This window comes from Pleurodeles waltl, chromosome 12, assembly GCF_031143425.1.
Source record: "Pleurodeles waltl isolate 20211129_DDA chromosome 12, aPleWal1.hap1.20221129, whole genome shotgun sequence".
NCBI classification, from domain to species: Eukaryota; Metazoa; Chordata; class Amphibia; order Caudata; family Salamandridae; genus Pleurodeles; species Pleurodeles waltl.
This window is the reverse complement of record NC_090451.1, coordinates 186,647,828-186,663,346: the sequence shown is the minus strand read 5'-3', so window position 1 is coordinate 186,663,346 and position 15,519 is coordinate 186,647,828. Positions and strand designations below refer to the sequence as shown.

The following is a 15,519-nucleotide window of genomic DNA, read 5'->3' as shown; positions in this document are numbered from 1 at the left end:
GAAGAAATTCAACTTCGATCTTTGAACTTTGCTTTGTCCTCAAGATTTAGAAACGATCAAGGGATTAGTGCAGCCGCCTGGTGGATATTGTTCCATCTGTTGTGGATTAATTATATATATATATATATATATATATATATATATATATATAGATATATATATATATATTTTTTCAACATTCTGCAGTCAATGTTGTTCTAGAGCGTGATTTTTTAACTGTATATTCAAAGGTAAGCACCAAAATCCAGATGTTGTAATTCAGTGATAGTTATTGCAACTGGTAATTTCTAACTTGTCAGAGTGGGATTTTAGCAGGTGCAGTGAATATTGCACCATTTGCCAGGCTGTTCATAAGGAGTGCCTATATTCAAAATAGTCTTGGATTCAGAACCACAGTGCAGCAGTCCATGTGGCCAAGCTATGTGCTAGTCTACTTTGACGTTTTTATATCGGGTCCAGCTATGACCACACTTGAAGAATAAGACAATCTGCTTTGAGTCGTGGTTTGCAAAATTTGAACTATGTAAATTATTCTTCAAAAAATTAGTCAATATATCTGTTTAAATGGGACTTTCATGGGAGAAAAATCTGACAAAGCCTACTGTTAAGCGGAAAATTCCTGTAAAGAAAACTATTGGAAAATTACCTCTCCAAATTTTCTTTAGTGGTAGAACTATACTTTCCCCTCCTCCTTCTGCCCAGGTCAAGTTAGGCAATTTATTCAACCTTTGCAACTTTACAAAGTGCAAACGTTCTAAAATGTCCCCAACATCTTTGGTCAAATCTGCAAATTTGTACACTCTTACTTTTTAGATTGACAACCATGCAGTGTAATGCCAGCAGAATGTCTAGTTAGTTTACTTGGAATAAAAGCCTTCTTGTGCTGGAGTGATAATTGCCTTGTTTGTGTCATTTCTTGTTTGCAGACCTTCTGTTTTTAACTGGACTGGCCTCTTCCGTTTTCATGGTATCAGAACTGATCAAACTGTGTGAGAGATACTGCTGCCGAACAAAGAGCATGGTGATCCTTACCGAAGAAGTATGACTGAGCTGAGCAAGCGTCGATCTTTTCACGTTGGTCTTTTTCCTCACACTGTGCTGTCAAAGGCTACTCCATATCAAGTCTGCGAGTCCACATACACTTTTTTTTTGTATTTTGTACATAGTGTAAAGAAAAGCCGAGATGTCTATCGGTGAGGTTTGTGAATGAGCTGACCAGGGCATCGCGATCCCAGCCCAGTTTTTTTATGTGGGACAGCAAGCTGCTGATGAGCCAACATTCATCTCAACTGTTTCATATTTTAGATCTGATGGATAGTTAATGTATTGAAAGCATGGAGAGTGAAGATGACCTTCTAACGCCCCCTCATGGAGAGGGAAAACCTTGGCTTGTTGGCTCTGAGAATTATATGAAACCATTTCCCTGTGTAGCTTCTCCCACTTATGTCCAAACTAAACTCACACTTATGCCTGTAAAATTAAATATGTGTCAGATAATGCACACCTGACAGGGGTGGGCAGATTTAAAATAGCCCTTGAGGGGTACAGTGTTGATGAACTTCAAGTGTATGGGAGGAGGGCAAATGCTTAGACTAACACTGTAATTTTCATTTTCTTTAGAAGACAAAAACAATGTGATGTAGTTTACAACTTTTTCTAAAAACCTGCCATTCCACACTCTGGGCCCACCAGAAGTTGTGCCGTAAGTAAATAAGTGGTCTCTCAGTAACCTAGGTAATACGTTAATAGTACAAACAACCAGCTCTAGCTTACAAAGAGCTTACAACCTATGGTCCCTTGACAATTTCTTAAAAAGGAGATATCACATACACAATTAGTTGTATGTTCAATTTGTTAATTTCTTTACTGTCTAAACTATACATAAAATATAAATATAAATATAGATGTTCCAAATAAAATGCTGCTGTGCAGGTGATTTGTGAAAAAAGGGAACATTGGTGCACAAAGGATATTTACAAGGGATAACACACTGTTGACAATTAATACAATTCTACAGGTACAAAACTCATATGCATGAATTTGACTCTACAAGAGAACAACTTAATAGCAGGCAATAATAGAATATGTCCACGTTTCGACCCCTGAAACTGACTGCTCAGGGGTCTTCATCAGGACAAAAAAAAATGGAAGCAACCCTAGAGATGTGTCCACAAATTCCTGTGACCATCAGGGTAATGACAGTTAAAGAAAGAATTACTGCAAACCAGCTTTCACTGTTAATCAGTCGGTGGGGGTACGCTCTCATGGTCGCAGCACAAGTTTTCCTCTCTAGCCAATGCCAGGAGTCGTGGTCGGCCTTTGGAGCATAGCCTTAGGTGCCACATTATATTTATGTCACAGTTAAAGGTCTTTTTATGTAAAGATGGCTTGAGTCACTTCAAGATGGTTGATTGATTTGTGCCAAGTGCAATTGCATTGAACGGAATGTTGAAAGCCTTGAATACTGCTGAAACGTTGTACATCCAAATCCCATAGTTTCCCGTTTGACGCCTAATAAATGCTTTCATGTCATGAGCACTTAATATTGGTAAGACTTGAACCACGAGTCCTCTGTAGGTCTCAAAAATGCTGTTGAGTTCTTACTATTCCTTCAAAGGTTTCACCATGCTGTTGAATTCGTGTTAGTCTTTGTAAGGTCAAAAGCATCCAGTGAAATTCCAATAGGTCACTTTTAATGCTCTTTGACAAGCCCAAACTATGGTTGAACATTCTAGTCAAGTGTACTCAGCTTTCTCTAAGGTCCACAAATATGCTGGAGAGAATTTTGTGAATAGCCCCTACCAGAGGTTGAAATATGCTGGAGCTTTCTTGTTGAGAACCCTTCTCATTCCCTTTAAGACTTGACACATGCTAGAGCTTTCTGCATGAAAATATTTGCATTTCTTGTAAGACTTGGTCTACACAGGAGTCTTCAAGGGCAGAAATCCTTTGCATCCCTGACCATTTGCATATCATCCTCTTGCTGGTCAAAGGTAAGCAAGACAGACCTCAGGTGATTGCAAGAAGAACACAATGACAATCAAAAGACAAAGGTCCCGCCTCAATCTTTACATTCATAAACTAAGACTAGAAGTCTCTCAGTTAGTATGAAATAGGTTACCAAAGACACCTGGAATGATTTGAATGCGATGTAACTACTTTTTTGTTTTAAAAAATAGATTGCCTAGAAACAAATTATAAAGCAACATACATTAGTACAGTCCAAGACAGTATGCGTTTTAAATTCTAGTCACCTCCTTGTTGAGCTCTGCCAAACCTCAGACCTTCTGCATTACAGAAAAGGGTGCACACAGTTATTTTTGAAGGTATCTCACAAGTCATATAACGCAAATAAATCTAAGATTCTAGAATGCTACTTTTGGGGAATAAAGTGAAGAAAACATTGTTTTGACAAAAGATGAGGACTGTTTCCCGCTATCTCGTTGGAGTGACGCGACCTCGGACGCTATTCTTGGTGTTTGAGGCAGACTCCTAATTAGGTCTTGGTATGGCTTCTTTATTTTATATTATATTGCCCTAACGGTGGACTGTAGGACTTGTTTCTTGGAACTCACCAATTTGATGTGTGAGAGTATTACCCAATACTGGGCCAGTCCTTGTTGCACGTGAAGTCGATCCTACCAAGAAAGGGAGAATGCCCAGCTGCGCAGTCTGTTAAAGGGAGTGCATGGGTGAAGCGCTGTGTGCACAACAGTCAGGATGCTGGACCACTCCTAGAGATGATTGTTCACAGTCTGTGCATTCTGAGCTCCTATCCCACCAATTAAACCACGATACCAACTCAGTGGCCCTCGCCTTACAATGACCCGGCTTTGGTTACTTCACATGAGATCCCAGCCCCGTAGCTGTCTCCGCCGTGACGTGCACATTCTTTATGGTACCGCAGTGCCCCTTCTACAAACCCAGGGCCTCTGTTCTTTTTACGTTTGCCTTCGAATAATTGCAAGGGCAAACGTGAACATGTTTATTATCCACTCAAATGAGCCTCGCACTCCACCTAATAATGCTTGCGGTATTTATCATCTGGCAGTCCGAGCAAGGCTTTATCGACGGCTAGATGAGGCTAGAATCCATTGTGGCATTCGGGAAGCTTGTATTTAGAGTCTTTTCTGGGCATTACTGACACAAGTTTGGAGGCCCTCTAAAACCTTGATGTTTCACCAAGTTCCTTTTAAACAACTTTTCACCTTTGCTGTCGGCCAGTCCTCAGACTGTTCAGTTTGCACCTGCGTGCCATTCACTCGTGCTTCGTACTTCCGGTAGTTTACCTTTAAGGCAGCCATGTTTGATTGTCTGCAGGTTACTTCCCAAGCATTCAGCAGCAGCAGGGAAGTTGGTCCTGATAAGACCAGACAATCCCTCCTGGATTTAGGTAGTCCCGAGAGAGCTCAGTGAGGTCTTTCTTCCTCCTTTCCCAGTAGGTCTCAGATGCCCCTGTGCCGAGCCACTGAAATTAGCTTGGTGACCCTCTTTATACAATGCATACTGAGCCATCACTTAAATCTATCTCCTACGCAGCGTACTGAGCTGGCTTCCAATTTTGCAGCCAAAAGAACAAACAATTTACTGCACTTATGTGTTCAGGGGCCAAGAAATTAAACGTCCAGAATCTCTCAGATCCACCAGTCTCAGATGTTGTATTTTTTAGGTTTGTGCCTTTATTGAGGTGGGTGGAAGGGGGGGTGGATTTTTACCTGCTAACATGTACGGCCACGAGGAAGCTGTGTAACTTACTCTGCAGCACATTGCATTGGCTATACTCTAAAAATGTGAATCTCTGTATACTTAGAGCTACTGGCTCCCAATGAACTTAAGATCTGAAGGGGGCTACTTTAGTTGTGACCGGATTCTCTGCTTTTCATTCGCAGTCCACCCTTTGTACCTTTTGTTTAAAGTTTGTTCATGGTACACTGACCACACTTTATATCGTCCAAGAATTCGGTGGAGCAGATTTACTTAGCGTTTGCACCACAAATGTGACGCAAAGCTGGTGTGTTTTGGGATTTGTTTTTCTTTGTAAACTCTTATCTACATTGGAAAGTATCCCTGAAGTAACACAAAGGAGCACTGCATGGCTGGCATGTGGGCGTTCCCAAGAAATCACCATTGGATTTTATTGAAAAGCCCCATCCACAAAAAAAGGTAGATGGGACCTGTGCCAAAAATAATGCCTTTTCTTCGAGGCAGACATGAAGTTTGAGAACATTTTGCATGTGTATATCACACAGACAAAGTGGGAAAGGTGTTAAACGTCATCACTGCGTAGTATTATGTACCGAAAGGCTAAACTTCTAGCCTAAAACCTATGCTTGACATCATGTACAAACCTTTCTACTATGGCGCAAGTGTGTGGGTGGTGCATGACAGCTTAAAGGGCTCCAGGGCAAGGCGAGAGTGAAAAAGCACTATATATTGGTAACAATGGCACTGTTCTGCTCTCTAGCTGTCACGCAGAGCAGAGCAGCACACCAACCTTGGCTGCTGCACTGCGTGAAACTCTGGTAAATGTGCCCTATTGTATTTAAATGTAGTTACACACCTCACGCTGTCATGGTCCATCAACCAATGACACTTCCTTCACAAAATTCAGTGGAACACATCACCCAACCCACGGTGTTTTCTGTGAATAAGCAGTGGCATTAGATGAAATTAAAATGCCTAAAACACAAATGCTGATTTTGAAATGTTGCAAACTGTAATACTTAAAAATATTACGTTGAAGGCTGCTAAAAAAAAAAACTGACATAAGAAATGTTTTGTAGAAAAGTTACAATCCAGTACGCGGGTTTTGTTTACTATGGAAAGCGCGAACAATGTTCTGTTTCAAGGAGGTGCTCCTTCTTTGGATGCTTATTTGTCATCACGAATCAGGTGGGGGTGAATAATTTTATTTGATTTGTACAGGTGTTTTTGTTAAAATATTTTTTTTCATGGAGGAATGTTTGATTTCATACTTACTCTTGTGGAATTGTTTTTCTTATGAAATATATTTAGTCTATGATTAGGAATTGCTGCACATGCATTTCTTTTTCTGACCGTTAGATGTCGGTATGTACAAAGCTTTTCCCCGTGGTAAATGGTCACGTCTGGTTCATCTTTACACCTTTAGCTTTTAATTAGTTTATTTGCATAATTATTTTTTTCGACATTTTGTTTTAATGCATTTGTCTATATTTCTGCATCCTCACTATTAATGTTTAGGTGATGTTGTGCAAGTATCATGAACTGCACATCTGAGTCACTTTAAAGCAGTGCTTTAAACGGGCGGGTCCGGTCAGGTTTCTCCGAGTGCTTGGAGTACCTGCACGTCTCAGAGGAAGAAAGTACTCTCGAAAACTAGTACCTGCGCTTCTCTGTATGATAGGCACCGGTGTAGTGTAGGATAATGTTTGCCCTATAGGATACATCCCCAAAGCACCTCCTATCACATTTTCAGCCCAGCAAACTAGGAAGTAGTCGGCTCTGGTATGCACGTGCTCATTGATATAAATTATGTGCGTTCGTGCTTGCTCTGTGTGCCATGACCGGCCATGCACGACATGGACAACGTGATTTAAAGGGTCCGGTCGATGAATGATGGCGCAATACGTCTTAATACTCAAGCCTACATCATTAAAGTATAGTTCAGGAATGCTTACCATAAGAAAGCATGACTGGGGGACAACTAACTTGTTGTTTCTTCACGGCACGGCCCTTCAACAGAATAATCCAATTACGTAACCAGCCTTTCAGGGTGAGCTGGGGGAACGCTTTGGGATCGACTGGTCATTTTGTCCTTCCTTGAGTTAACTGAGCGACCACAGTGCACAGCCTGTTGTCACGAATGCCAAGTTTTACCAAGCTAGCAGGGTGCTTTATAACAGCGCGTGGCAAACTGCGTGCAACTTACACGGGAAATGGCTCTGCACCCCATTACCGAACCAAATCACTGTCTTCGACGCAAACACTTTCTTAAACTTCTTATCAAACATGCAAAGATCCATCTGGCACGTGCTCATATCTAAGAGCATCCAAACGGTATGCAATAAGGAACCACCCAATCAGTGTTTGTGATAAGTCAAAAACAAAATCGATGAATACTTGTCAGAGGGACCATTCTTCTTTACTAATAATGATGCACCCAGGTTCCTCTGGATTCGAGGGTGGGCCTGTTTCCTGTGTATACTACCTTTAGGCTGGTTAAACCACAAAGCCCCATCCTGCTGAGTCTACAGGGGTGGTGGCGAGGACATAACAATGTTGGTGACCACTTTTGTGGAGGATGCTGAAGGCTCTGGGGCTCCAACTGTCCTCGGAGTAGTTAATGCTCAGCAGGCGGAAAATGAATCCCCCGAAACGTAGCACCCTGCAAATGGCAGTTATCTGAAATTTGTGAAACAAGGGGAGGCAACTTAAGATAGCGAGGGGCTGTCGTGGACGGTGCAACCCAGTGGGGTGGCCGTTTACCACAACCCTAAAATTGTCAGGAAGGATGGCGTGGGTTGGCAGGCTGCACAATTTTATCCAGGAATCACACAATTGGTCTTCCTCTGTCTAAAAGAAGTGCCAAATATATGCATGAAAAATGCATTGCTGGAAAGAAACACAAGACCATACTCCTGTGTGATGCAGCAAAGCAACATGGAGACCCCGTGATAATAGCTGAAAAGACTCCTATTGATCTGGCGGCCAACTGAGAAGGCAAGAAATCTTGTGGTGGTCCTCTGATGTGCTCCAGAGATGCTGTGTGCACCGTGGGTTAACTTATTTACAATATGACCTAGGCTGAATCACACTGTGGAAGTAAAAATGTGCAAAAAGCATACCCAACCTGGCATAAATTACGAAACAATTCACATTGCATTGATGCCATACATACATTGATGCTCGTCGTTAGGGTTATACGGAAAGGGCAAAATCTATGAGGTGGGAGAACCTCCCTGGTACCACGTCATCTGCTTTAGTAAATTTCACAAGCGGCACACCCACTCGCAAACGTTTCAGTGCTTCTGTATGGTACTAGGAACCCTCGGTGTAAGTGACATCATTAATGCTGCTAAGGGTGTGGATCACTATTAGCCCCCTACACTGATGTGCAAGTTATTTCCTCAAACCTTCCCAATTGGCTTGGTCTGTGCTGGAAGAACACTTTCAGTATATTAGATAGTTTGCACAAGGGACATATTCATATCCAAACAAACCAAAATATCTTTACTCTGCTACCAAACTGGGATAGGAAGACTTTGAAATAACCTAAGCAAGTCTGAACCGATGACGTCATCCATTAGATGACCTCAAAGCATGACCTTGTTCAAGCTCAGCAGTTAGTGTTATGATTTATAACAGATGTGGTTCTCGTACACAAGATTGTTAGCATTGTATATCACTGAGTATTGCACCGTGCACTGTAACCTGAGAGCAGCGACATCGCTGTGCCTGGGAGGCAACTGGCGTTAAGAAATGGCGTCCTGGTTCATCCAGTGTTAAGATGGATTGAGCAACATTTCAATCTTTTCTTTAGTAGAACGCCTTTAGGAATGAAGAAAATGACACAGGCAACGTAGATCAGTAATTCAAAATAATAGTAAATAACGAGGGGTGAAATATATAGAATTACTTGATGAAAATAAAATTGCGGTGAGGAAATGGATACATTATTTAAAAAAAAAAAAAGGAAGACCAATTGAATATAATTGTGATCAAAACCTCTGCTTTGCAGAAAATAATAGATTTTCGGTGGAAAATGTGAAGGAAAACTTGTGAATAGTTCCACTTAAACTGGAAATAGAACAGGAAGTGTGAAAAGGTTGTCCCACGTACAGAAGAATTATGGGTGAAAATTGTCTTCGTGACAAAAAAAAAAAATGAACATTTCCCTGCATGCAGTAGGTAGAGCAGGGGAAAAACACAAACGATCCCGACAGGTCATAATGTGGCCTCAATTCCCTTTTGAGATAGCTTGCCTAGAAATAGATTTCTGGATGGGTGACTGAAATCTGTTTAACAAAACCTCAATATAGACACGGAGTGGCATGTTTTATACAAAGATGAGCAGGCAAAACGCACATATCCTGCAAACAGTTCATAATATTCTATTGTTTTCCTATATATGCACTAAATTAACTAGTTCACGTTTTAGTGATATTTAACGAGTTACTCTTTTCAACAACTTAATTTCTTTTTTTCAACAAACTTTTTTTCACCAACGTGTCCCTTCCTCAACGTATGTTTACCATTTTCATATAAACTTTTATTTTATCGTTAGAATACTTATAAAATTCTGTCTTTTTTAAACCAAATATGCTTTTATTTATATTTATTAATGAAACAAAATGTGAATTGTTGATTGTTCTTCCTCCAGTCATGGTTTTATTTGACGGCTGTTATGGATGTATCCAATCAATATTTGTAGTGGTCGCTCAAAATGATGCAGCTGTGCTGTGCAAGGTGTCAACCGGACCAGTTCTCTTGTTGCATATATGTTGGCTTCCTTACGATCATGTCTGCAAAGCAAATGCTATGAATAATACCTTCTGAAATAAATGTTTTAATTCTAACCAGTAATATAGTCCGTCCTTTTGTCTGTGAAAACGTACAACCTCTGTTTGTGGAATATAGAAAGGTGCAGTGGCGGCTGGTACCCTAAACATTTGGTGTGACACCCAACCAAATATTTAGGGTACCAGCCACATGTGTGAGGGAGGGACAATGAAAAATGAAAAATAAAAAATGCCCTTACCCCTCCTCTGGTCCTCATGCAGTCCCTCGGCGTTCTGAGTGCAGCAGTTGAAGTCTCCACACCAATCTAGATGCTGCTCTCATGCTGCTGATAATGTTAGCAGCATGAGAGCAGTAATAGGATTGGCTGGAGCAGGCTGCCTTGAAGCTCCAGCAGGCACTGGGACCTGTGCCTGCTCTCCACCCAGCTGTCTCTGACAGCTGAGTAGAGAGGTTTTACACTGCGCATGTCAGCCTGGCTGTGTTGCAAGATTGCAGGCCTAAATGAGATGCGCAGTTTAAACTGGTGGAGTGAGTATCTCTCCCCTCCTGCCAGTTAGCAGCAGTAGCCCCGCCCCAAACACAGCTTGGCTGGGGGAAAGGGGACAATAAAATGGTAATAAATGTATTTTATTTTTCATCTTTCTGGCTGGCGAGGGTTGGGGGGGCGACACTCCTCTGCCCTAAGGGTGAGGCAGCGGCTGGAAAGGTGGACCTCCGGCTGTTCCCCCAAGGTACTCGTAGGGTTCCACAAGCATGGGCTGGGAAGCTTGCAAAGGTACAGAGAAGATGGAGTGTAACATGGCTCTCTAAGGACAATACTTTCCCCCTGAAAGTAAGGGGCATATTTAAAAGCCCCTGGTGCTGCCTTAGCGTAATTTTTTTTTTTTTAAGCTAAGGTGAACTTTTCCATGCACCATATTTACAAAGTGATGAAAGACATGCATTGCGCCAATTTGTAGCCCCTTGCACCACATTATGCCTGCACCAGGCACGAGTGCAAGGGTGGGTGGGGGGGGGGGGGGGGGGGGGGGTTACTAGAGCATCACATTTTCTGTATCCTACAGTGAGAGATCCGGACAGGAGAAAGGTCATTATGTGGGCTATTGGCTGCAACTGCTATTTGACCAGTAGAAAGCAATTTCCAGGTCCCACAAATGGTATTAACACGTGGCTTTGTTCTCCCCTGGTATTTTGCCTATTTCTGTGGTTTTATAAACTTGGGCCAGGCTGCCATGGATAATGGAGATCTTTTTTATGGAAAATGATGGTAAAGCAAAATAAGTTGTAAAGATCATGACCCATTACGGTTCTAAACTAAGTGATCCATTCATGGAAGGAGCGAAGATTTTACTTTCTTTATGACTTGTGAATGGTCTTGTAAGAGTAACTTCCATAGTTTTTCAGCTTCTACAACATACAATGCGCCATGGATGCTGTTTTTGGCGGGTGGGTTGGTCGTGTGAGATGCTATTCTAGTCAGTGTGCTCTGTTCTGCAAGTGTCTTTGTAGTTGTGCTCGGATTAACAAAGGACATTCACCATGGATGGACCTTTGGACAATGCACAATACTTTGGGAACTGGCATGATGCGTTCCCATGAATAAAGATCAAGTAGTTGCCTTGCTGCAGTGTGGAGGTCCATTGAATTATATGAAGTATGGACATATCCACCCCTTAAATAATATCAATTTTCATGGTGTACACATGATGAGTCAAAGTAGCTGCAGTGTCTGGGGATATCCAAGGTGACAAAAGATCGGACTCCATTTTGTTCATCCTGGATGACAAGGAAGACACCCACAGCAAGCTTCAGTGACAGAGGTGAAGAAGGTAATGATACATTTTTCAGCTTACTGCCGGATGTTTAGCGTAGTCGATGCATATGTAGGTCTTGAGGGCAGTGCAGTAGTAAGAAGCAAGGGACGAGGGCCCTGCAAGTTAATAGGAGGGTGTAGTCAGTGGAGTACAAGCGTAGATGGGACTGTGCACTAATTGAACTTTTTCTATTTTTGTGCCCTACAAAAACAAACGTGTTGAAAGCAGCTTACTGCCTGTCATACCATAAGTCTGAAGAAAGGAGAACGTGTTATATAAAAACTCTTAGAGACAAACTTACTATTCTACAAAGAATACAGCAAGTAAAGTTGCTGTGTTGGGTGAAAGGGAACTGTAGGACAGACAATATATATATATATATATATATATATATATATATATATATATACATACACACACACACACACACACCAACACACAGATATGGTGCTTTGTGTAAATAAATAAAAAAAAACTGGGGTAGTTGCAAGGGAACACCCATGTAAAACCCATGGGATGCTCCCTCAACAGAAATGATTTATTTTTAGCAGTTTTGGTCTGGTGCAAAATGTTGATAACGCTGGCCCTTAATTGTTAATCTCTGACAAACACTGCCACCTTGTGAGGATTTAGGTGTGCTATATGATATGGCTGCAGAGCCTTATCATGTAGTACACTCAAAAATACAGTATTGGGTCAGTCAGGCTTGTTTACTTACCCTTAAGCTCAACCCTGGACAGCTGTGGCTGCCAGCAGTAAGGCTTAGCAAAGCAACTATGTGTACAGCACTTAACAGCACCAAACAACGAAATATGAAAGTCCCAAAACACAAAAGAAAGAAGACACCAATTTATAAAATTAGATTATATTTTAATGAATTTTTTTTTACACTTGATGAACAAAATCACCAGTAGGGTTCTGAAGATACAGATTTCAGAAGATATTATCACTTTTACATGCAACCGCAATCAAGCATTGGTCAACAAAAACTTTTGAAAAGTTTGAAATAGTTGGACTACTCCGGCGAGGGTTGGGCGATCAATTTAGTAGGACATTGGTCTAGTGGGCCAGAGCAGACACTTTGGAAGATTATCTGGCCACCATAGCATTTTTAAAGGAAGATCCAAACTTCACCAGACCACCTCCATAGACATCAATTGAGTGGTCCTAATGCTAAAGGATGCAGGCAAAGGATGCTCCTGCTGGGCTGCGGTCAATGGGGGTGCCTTTATGTATGCCCCTTGCTCCATAGGTGAAGTGGGGCAAACTTGGCCACAAAGATCGAAGTCCTTCAAAGTCTCCTGTACATTGCAGGATGGCCGATGCTGAGCTACTCATCCATCTGCACCCCAACTGGAAAGAATGAAGAAAGAAGGACCGAACAATTGAAGGAAGGAATGGAAAAGGAAAGATGGAACGAAAGAAGGAAAGGAAGACACAATAGAAGAAAAACTGATGGAAGAAAGGAAAGATGGAAAGAATAAAGAAAGAAAGGGAAAGGAAACGTAAGGAAGGAAAGATGGAAAGGAAGACGGAAAAAAGTAAAGATGGAAAGAAAAGGGATGAGGAAAGAAAGATGGGGCAAGGAAGGAAAGATGGAAGGAACAAAGTTGGAAGAAAGAAATTTGGAAGTAAGGAGGAAAGAAAAGATGGGAAAAAGGCAGGAGGAAGGAAAGAAGAAAAGGGGAAAAAGGAAAGATGGAAAAAAGAAAGAAAGGTAGGAAGAAAGTTGGAAGGAAAGAAGTAAAGGGGAAGAACAAAAGAAAGCAGGAAGAAAAAGTCAAAAGAAGAAAAGATGGAAGGAAAGGAAAAAAGGAAATAAAAAAGTTGCCAAGAAGAAGAAAGAAGGAAGAAATAAGGATGGCCAAATGAAAGGAGGAAGGAAAGCAGGAAGAAAGCTTGAAGAAGGAAAGGTGAAGGACAAAAACATGAAAGAAAGGTGGAAGGACGAAAAAGAAAGGAAAGAAAGAAGATCAAAGTAATTTGGAAGGAGTGAAGGCCTAACAGGAAAGGAAGAAAAATAGAATAACAATTCGGAAGGAAGAAGGAAACATGGAAAGAAAGCTGGAACTTAGAAAAAAAGAAAGGTGGAAGGAGGAAAGGAAGGAAGAAAGTTGAAAGGAAGGAAAGAAGGAAGAAAGTTGTTAGGAAAGAAAGAAGAACATTGGAAGGAAGAAAGTTGAAGGAAGAAGGAAAGAATGAAAGAAGGGAAGGAAAGGACAAGTAAGGAAACATGGAAAGAAGAAAAAAAAGGAAGGTGGAAGAAGAAAGGAAGAAAATTGAAAGAAAAAAAGATGGAAAGAAGATATAAACGATTGAAGGAAGAAAAAAAGAAAAAAGAAGGAAAGAAGAAAGAACATTGGAAGGAAGAACAAAGAAAAGATGAAAAGACAAAAAAGACTAACAAGGAAAAAGATGGAAGGAAGGAAAGAAAAAAGGACAGATGGAAGGAAGAAAGGCATAAAGGAAGACAGAAGGAAGGAAAGGTGGTAAAGAAGGCATGATAGACGAGAAGAAAAGATAGGAGGTAAGAAAGAAGAGAAGGAAATAAGAAAATTGGAAGGAAAGATGGAAGGAAGAAATGAAAAAGTTGAAAGAAAGAAGATAGCAAGAAGGAAAGATGGAAGGAAAGAAGGAAGAAAAGAAAGATGGAAGGAAGAGCATTTAAGGAAGGAAAAAAGGAAATATGGAACAAAGTAAAGCAGGAAAAAAGAAAGGAAAGGAGGTTCGAAAGGAAGAAGGAAGGAAGAAACTAAAAAGTGCTGAAAAGACAAAGAAGGAATGATAGAAGAAAGAAAGATGGAAGAAGAAAAATGGAAGGAAAGAAAGATGAAAGAAAGAACAGCGAAAGATGAAAAGAAAGGATTGGAGGAGGAAAAGATGGATGAAGGAAAGATGGGTAAAAACAACAGAAGTATAGAAAGAAGGAAGAGAGTAGACGGAAGAAGGCAAAAATGGAAGAAAGGAGGTAGGAAGAACATTGGAAAGGAAAAAAGGATGGAAGGAAAATAGCTGAAAAAAGGAGGAAGGAAGAAAGAAGAAAAGATGGAAAGACAAAGGAGGAAAAGAAATACAGATGGAAGGAAGGAAAGAAAAGTAAGGAAAGAACAAAGATGGAAGGAATATTAAAATAAGAAAAGGAAAAGAAAAAATAGAAGAGAAGGAAAGATAGGAAGTAGGAAAGGATGAAAGTTGGAAAGAAAGATGGACGAAAGAAGGAAAAAAGGAAAGATGGACGGAAGGAAGATTTAAGAAGGAAAGGAAGATGGAAGAAAAATAAGCTGGAAGGAAGAAAGGAAGAACATTGAAAGAAAAAAGGAAGGAAGTTGGTGGAAGGAATGAAAAATAGAAGGAAGGAAATGAAATAAAATAGAATAAAGGAAGAACAAGTTGGAAGGAAGATGGAAAGAAAGATGAAAGGAAAAAGGAATGAAAGAAAGATGGAAAGAAGACAGGACAGAATGAAGGAAAGAAAAAGGGAAGGATGGAAAGAAGAAACAAGCGACAAAATGGGGAAAGGAAAGAAGAAAGAATGGAAGATGGAAGGAAAAAAGGACTGAAGGAAGATGGATAGGAAGAAAGATGGGAGGAGAGATCTGAAGGAAGGATGGAAGGAAAGAAACGAAGGAAGAAAGAAGGAAATATGGAAAGAAAGATTAAAGGAAAGCAGGAAGAAAAGAAAAGTAGAGGGAACAAGAAAGAAGGAATGGAAGGAAGGAAAAGGTAAAGAAAGATGGGAGAACGGAAAGATAGAAAGGAAGAAGGAAAGAAAAAAAATGGAAGAAAAGAAGAAAGTTGGACGAAGATGGAAAAGACAGGAAAAGAAAAAAATTGGCAGGAAGAAGGAAAGCCGAAAGAAAGTTGGAAGAATGAAGGAAAGAAAAAGATGAATGGAAGAAAGGAAGAAAAGGAAAGAAGAAAGTTGGAAGGAAGAAAGAAGAGAGGAAGGAAAGATGGAAGAAAAGGAGAAAAAAAAGATGAAGGAAGATGAAGGAAAAAAATGGAAAGAAGGAAAGCAGACGGAAAGAAAGATGGAATGATAGAGGGAAGGAAAAGTAAGAAAATGGAAAGAAGGAAAGAAGAAAGGAAATAGGAAAAGAAAGATGGATGAAAGAAAAGGAAAGATGAAGGAAGAATGGATGGAAGAAAAAGTTGGAAAGAAGGTACAAAGGACTGAAAGAAGGAAGAAAATGAGGACGAAGGA

General features: G+C 40.6%; 2 protein-coding genes across 3 annotated transcripts in view; both read left to right on the top strand.

The window, feature by feature from the left end:
- Nucleotides 1-9,557, top strand: part of ATP2C2 (ATPase secretory pathway Ca2+ transporting 2) — a 311,062-nt gene extending 301,505 nt beyond the window's left edge. For both annotated transcript variants that reach the window (XM_069218250.1, XM_069218249.1), the window contains exon 27: nt 927-9,557. In XM_069218250.1, the coding sequence (XP_069074351.1) occupies nt 927-1,045 (119 nt within the window). In that variant the 3' untranslated portion in view covers nt 1,046-9,557. The remainder of the gene's footprint in view (nt 1-926) is intronic.
- A 5,324-nt stretch (nt 9,558-14,881) lies between these two features.
- Nucleotides 14,882-15,205, top strand: LOC138267106 (uncharacterized). Its single transcript, XM_069215955.1, has one exon. It carries the CDS (start codon nt 14,882-14,884, stop codon nt 15,203-15,205), a length of 324 nt encoding a protein of 107 aa, XP_069072056.1.
- Nucleotides 15,206-15,519: the final 314 nt, after the last annotated feature.

What these genes read in the sequence shown, in the direction of transcription:
- LOC138267106 (XM_069215955.1), top strand. Translation starts at nt 14,882, where the DNA reads ATGGATAGGAAGAAAGATGGGAGGAGAGATCTGAAGGAAGGATGGAAG.